Raw genomic sequence first — 4875 nt, 5'->3', positions numbered from 1 at the left:
GCGGCCACGCCCCGTGTACCTGTCCGGAATCTGCCGCCACACCCCTCACCTGGCCGCCGGCACGCCCCTGCCACCTGCACAGGCACTTCCTGCCCTCCCGCACCTGCGCTAAGGCCTCGGTTCCCGTACCTGCACGGGGATCGGCCGCCCCTCTCACCTGAGCGCGGTCACGGCTCCGTTGGGTTCGGAAATCGCTGCTCCCGCACACCTGCACAGGTACCGCAGCCCCTGCCCTGTCCCTGCCACCTGGACGGGCAACTGCGGCTTCCCCATGGCCACGCCCCCAAAGCGCTCCCGCCGCCACCAAACCACGCCCTCATTATCCATTTATGGTCAAGCCACGCCCAATATGCTAATAAGGCGCAGCAATGCACACAATTGGTCTAAACTCGAGCAAACCACGCCCCGCAGTTCCATTTACGGTCATGCCACGCCCATTATGCAGATCAACCCTCGCAAGCACGGCCCACCCCAAACCCTTAAAGGGCCCCATCCTTATTGAAGTGCCCCGCCCTCCATGACGTCAGCGCCTTAATGAGCCGGCTAATTAACCCCGTAGCCGGAAGTGCCTCATTAGAGCATTAATGACCTCACAGCAGAGCCACGCCCCCTCCCATCCCCGTCCAATCAGAAGAGCCCCGACTCCTTCCCCCAAAATCCTTTATTGGGGGGGAGGGGAGGGTTAAAAGCGGGGGGAGCCCGCGGGGGGAGGGGCGGGGGAGTGGGGGAGGGGCAGCAAATACAAAACGGGGGGTGGGGGAGGGGTGGGGGAGGGGCTCAGTACGGCCGCTCGCGTCGGTCCTGCCGGTGGTCACCCCTGCGGACAGACGGATGGACGGTCAGCGACCCCAGACCCGGTTCATTAATTAGTGATTAGTGGTAATTAATGAGATTCATTAGGGCCTGGGATTGCCTAAACCCATCCATCACCTCCAGAACCCCCAAATCCCCCAAAGTCAGCCCAAAATCCCTGCAGGATTTGCACCAAAATTCACATTATTCCCACCCAAAATCCCCATTCCCCTCCCCAAATCCCCATTTTCCCCCCAAAATCCCCATTTTCCCTCCAAAATGCCCCAATTTTCCCAAAATCTCCATTTTTTCCTCCCCAAATCCCCACTTTTTCCCCCAAAATCCTCATTTTCCACCCAAAATCCCCATTTTCCCCCCCAAAATCCCCATTTTTTACCAAAATCCCCATTTTCCCCCCAAAATCTCCATTTTTCCCCCCCAAATCCCCACTTTTTCCCCCAAAATCCCCAATTTTTCCCCCCAAAATCCCCCATTTTCCCCCCCCAAAATCCCCATTTTTCCCCCCCAAAATCCCCATTTCCCCCCCCAAAATCCCCATTTTTACACAAAATCCCCATTTTTCCCCCCCAAATCCCCACTTCCCCCCCAAAATCCCCATTTCCCCCCAAAATCCCCATTTTTTACCCAAAACCCCCATTTCCCCCCCAAAATTCCCCATTATTTTCCCAAAATCCCCATTTCCCCCCCAAAATCCCCACATTTTCCCCCAAAATCCCCATTTCCCCCCCAAAATCCCCATTTTTCCCCCAAAATCCCCATTTTTCCCCCCAAAATCCCCATTTCCCCCCCAAAATCCCCAATTTTCCCCCCAAAATCCCCATTTTTTACCAAAATCCCCATTTTCCCCCCAAAATGTCCCAATTTTCCCAAAATCTCCGTTTTTTCCTCCCCAAATCCCCACTTTTTCCCCAAAAATCCCCATTTTTCCCCCAAAATCCCCATTTTTCCCCCAAAATCCCCATTTTTTCCCCAAAATCCCCCTTTTTTTCCCCCCCAAAATCCCCGTTTTTCCCCCCCAAAACGCCCCAATTTTCCCAAAATCGGGTTTTTTTGCCCCAATCCCACCTGCTGTCCATCTTGCCGGGCCCGAAGCCGCCCCGGTCGCCCCCTCGGCCGCCCCTGAAGCCGCCGCGGTCGCCGCGGCCCCGGAACCCGCCCCGGTCAAAGCCCCCGCGGCCGCCGCGCCGCTCCTCGAACCCGCCACCACCTGGCACAGGTGAGACACAGGTGAGACAGGTGTGATACAGGTGAGACAGGTGTGACACAGGTATGCCCACCCAGCCCCCGCCCCGGTCAAAGCCCCCGCGGCCGCCGCGCCGCTCCTCGAACCCGCCGCCACCTGACAGGTGAGAGACAGGTGTGATACAGGTGATACAGGTGTGATACAGGTGTGCCCACCCAGCCCCGCCCCGGTCAAAGCCCCTGCGGCCGCCGCGCTGCTCCTCGAACCCGCCACCACCTGGCACAGGTGAGACACAGGTGAGACAGGTGTGACAGGTGAGATACAGGTGAGAGACAGGTGAGACAGGTGAGATACAGGTGAGAGAGGTGAGATACAGGTGAGACAGGTGTGAGACAGGTGAGATACAGGTGAGACAGGTGAGAGACAGGTGAGATACAGGTGAGACAGGTGAGATACAGGTGAGACAGGTGTGAGACAGGTGAGATACAGGTGAGACAGGTGAGAGACAGGTGAGAGACAGGTGAGACAGGTGAGAGACAGGTGAGAGAGGTGTGAGACAGGTGAGAGACAGGTGAGATACAGGTGAGATACAGGTGTGAGACAGGTGAGATACAGGTGAGACAGGTGTGAGACAGGTGAGAGACAGGTGAGAGACAGGTGAGAGACAGGTGAGAGACAGGTGAGAGGTGAGAGAGGTGAGAGACAGGTGAGGGACAGGTGAGAGACAGGTGAGAGACAGGTGAGAGACAGGTGAGAGTCAGGTGAGAGACAGGTGAGAGACAGGTGAGAGTCAGGTGAGAGACAGGTGAGACAGGTGAGAGAGGTGTGACAGGTGAGACAGGTGAGACACAGGTGAGAGGTGAGAGAGGTGTGACAGGTGAGACAGGTGAGACACAGGTGAGATACAGGTGTGATGCAGGTGAGACAGGTGAGAGACAGGTGAGACAGGTGAGATACAGGTGTGACAGGTGAGAGACAGGTGTGACAGGTGAGAGACAGGTGAGATACAGGTGTGACAGGTGAGATACAGGTGAGAGACAGGTGTGACACAGGTGAGGCACAGGTGTGTGCCCCTCCTTACCCAGGTGCCCCCAGGTGTGCAGCCCCTCCTTACCCAGGTGTGCAGCCCCTCCTTAACCAGGTGTGCCCAGGTGTGTGCCCCTCCTTACCCAGGTGTGCCCAGGTGTGTTTATGTGCCCCTAGGTGCCCCCAGGTGTGTTTATGTGCCCAGGTGTGCCAGGTGTGTGCCCCTCCTTACCCAGGTGTGCCCAGGTGCCCCCAGGTGTGTGCCCTTCCTTACCCAGGTGTGTTTGTGCCTCTAGGTGTGCCCAGGTGTGTGCCCCTCCTTACTCAGGTGTGCCCAGGTGTGTGCCCCGCCCCTCCTTACCCAGGTGTGCCCAGCCCCTCCTTACCCAGGTGTGTTTATGTGCCCCCAGGTGTGCCCAGGTGTGCACCCCGCCCCTCCTTACCCAGGTGTGCCCAGGTGTGCCCAGCCCCTCCTTACCCAGGTGTACCCAGGTGTACCCAGGTGCCCCCAGGTGCATGCCGTGCCCCTCCTTACCCAAGTGTGTTTATGTGCCCCCAGGTGTGTTTATGTGCCCCCAGGTGTGCCCAGGTGTGTGCCCAGCCCCTCCTTACCCAGGTGTGTTTATGTGCCCCCAGGTGTGCCCAGGTGTGCCCAGGTGTGCCCCGCCCCTCCTTACCCAGGTGTGCCCCCAGGTGTGCCCAGGTGCGTGCCCCGCCCCTCCTTACCCAGGTGGTTGCTGCCGCGGCCGCCGCCCCCCCCGGGGTACTTGCCGGCCCCGCCCCCGCCCAGGTGAGGCCCCCCGGGCCCCCCCTCGGGTTTGGGCGCCTTGCACTGGTTGCACTCGTTCCGCCACGAGAAGTTCATGTTCTCGCACGCCCTGTGACGTCACAGGTGACGTCAGCGGTGACGTCATCGCGCCCCCGCTGACGTCGGAGACAGGGACAGAACCCGGCCCCGCCCACTTCCCCCAGTCCCCTCCCAGTTTGTCCCAGTTCCTTCCCAGTTCATCCCGACCCCGCCCCGTTCTCATGCACCCCGCCGTGACGTCACTGATGACGTCATCACCTCACCAATGACGTCATCACGTCACCGATGACGTCATGGACGCAGCCCGTCCCTTCCCAGTTTGTCCCAGTCCCTTCCCAGTTTGTCCCAGCTCCCCCCAAGGCCTCATGTGTCCTGTGACATCATTGGTGACGTCATCGTGTCACCAATCAAAGGTGACCCCACCCCGGTCCTCCCAGTTCCTCCCAGTATAACCCAGTATAGCCCAGTATAACCCAGTCCCCCCCAGTATAACCCAGTATAACCCAGTCCCCCCCAGTATAACCCAGTCCCTCCCAGTATAACCCAGTACAAACCAGTATAACCCAGTATAGCCCAGTCCCTCCCAGTATAACCCAGTATAGCCCACTCCCCCCCAGTATAACCCAGTCCCCACCAGTATAACCCAGTACAAACCAGTATAACCCAGTATAACCCAATCCCTCCAGTATAACCCAGTATAACGTAGTCCCAACCAGTATAACCCAGTCCCCCCAAGTCCCTCCCAGTATAAACCAGTATAACCCAGTATAAACCAATATAACCCAGTCCCTCCCAGTCCCCCCGAGTCCCTCCCAGTATAAACCAGTATAACCCAGTAAGGCACTCTCGGGTTGGGGCATTTCCAGTCCCCTCCAGTCCCTCCCAGTACAAACCAGTACAAACCAGTATAACCCAGTTTAAACCAGTATAACCCAGTCCCTCCCAGTACAAACCAGTATAACCCAGTCCCCCCCAGTCCCTCCCAGTATAACCCAGTCTCCCCCAGTCCCTCCCAGTACAAACCAGTATAACCCAGTACAAGGCA

At 58.2% G+C, this 4875-nt stretch overlaps 1 protein-coding gene across 1 annotated transcript; it reads right to left on the bottom strand.

Annotated features, from left to right (window-relative positions):
* Positions 1–643: 643 nt before the first annotated feature.
* On the bottom strand, positions 644–3997 carry LOC132341312 (RNA-binding protein FUS-like). Its single transcript, XM_059872769.1, has 3 exons — positions 3749–3997; positions 1879–2020; positions 644–817 (listed from the first exon to the last, which is right to left on the bottom strand). Exons 1-3 carry the CDS (start codon positions 3885–3887, stop codon positions 778–780), a joined length of 321 nt encoding a protein of 106 aa, XP_059728752.1. The 5' UTR covers positions 3888–3997; the 3' UTR covers positions 644–777.
* Between the last annotated feature and the right edge of the window lie 878 nt (positions 3998–4875).

Source organism: Haemorhous mexicanus, chromosome 38, assembly GCF_027477595.1.
Source record: "Haemorhous mexicanus isolate bHaeMex1 chromosome 38, bHaeMex1.pri, whole genome shotgun sequence".
Classification (NCBI taxonomy): Eukaryota; Metazoa; Chordata; class Aves; order Passeriformes; family Fringillidae; genus Haemorhous; species Haemorhous mexicanus.
The sequence above is the reverse complement of the archived record's forward strand: the minus strand, read 5'-3'. Positions and strand labels throughout refer to the sequence as shown.

Coding starts and splice junctions, on each gene's coding strand:
- LOC132341312 (XM_059872769.1), bottom strand. CDS start 3,887: ATGAACTTCTCGTGGCGGAACGAGTGCAACCAGTGCAAGGCGCCCAAA. Junction 2,021..3,748: donor CCGCGGCAGCAACCACCTGG/GTAAGGAGGGGC, acceptor CACCTGTGCCAG/GTGGTGGCGGGTTCGAGGAG. Junction 818..1,878: donor CCCGGCAAGATGGACAGCAG/GTGGGATTGGGG, acceptor GTCTGTCCGCAG/GGGTGACCACCGGCAGGACC.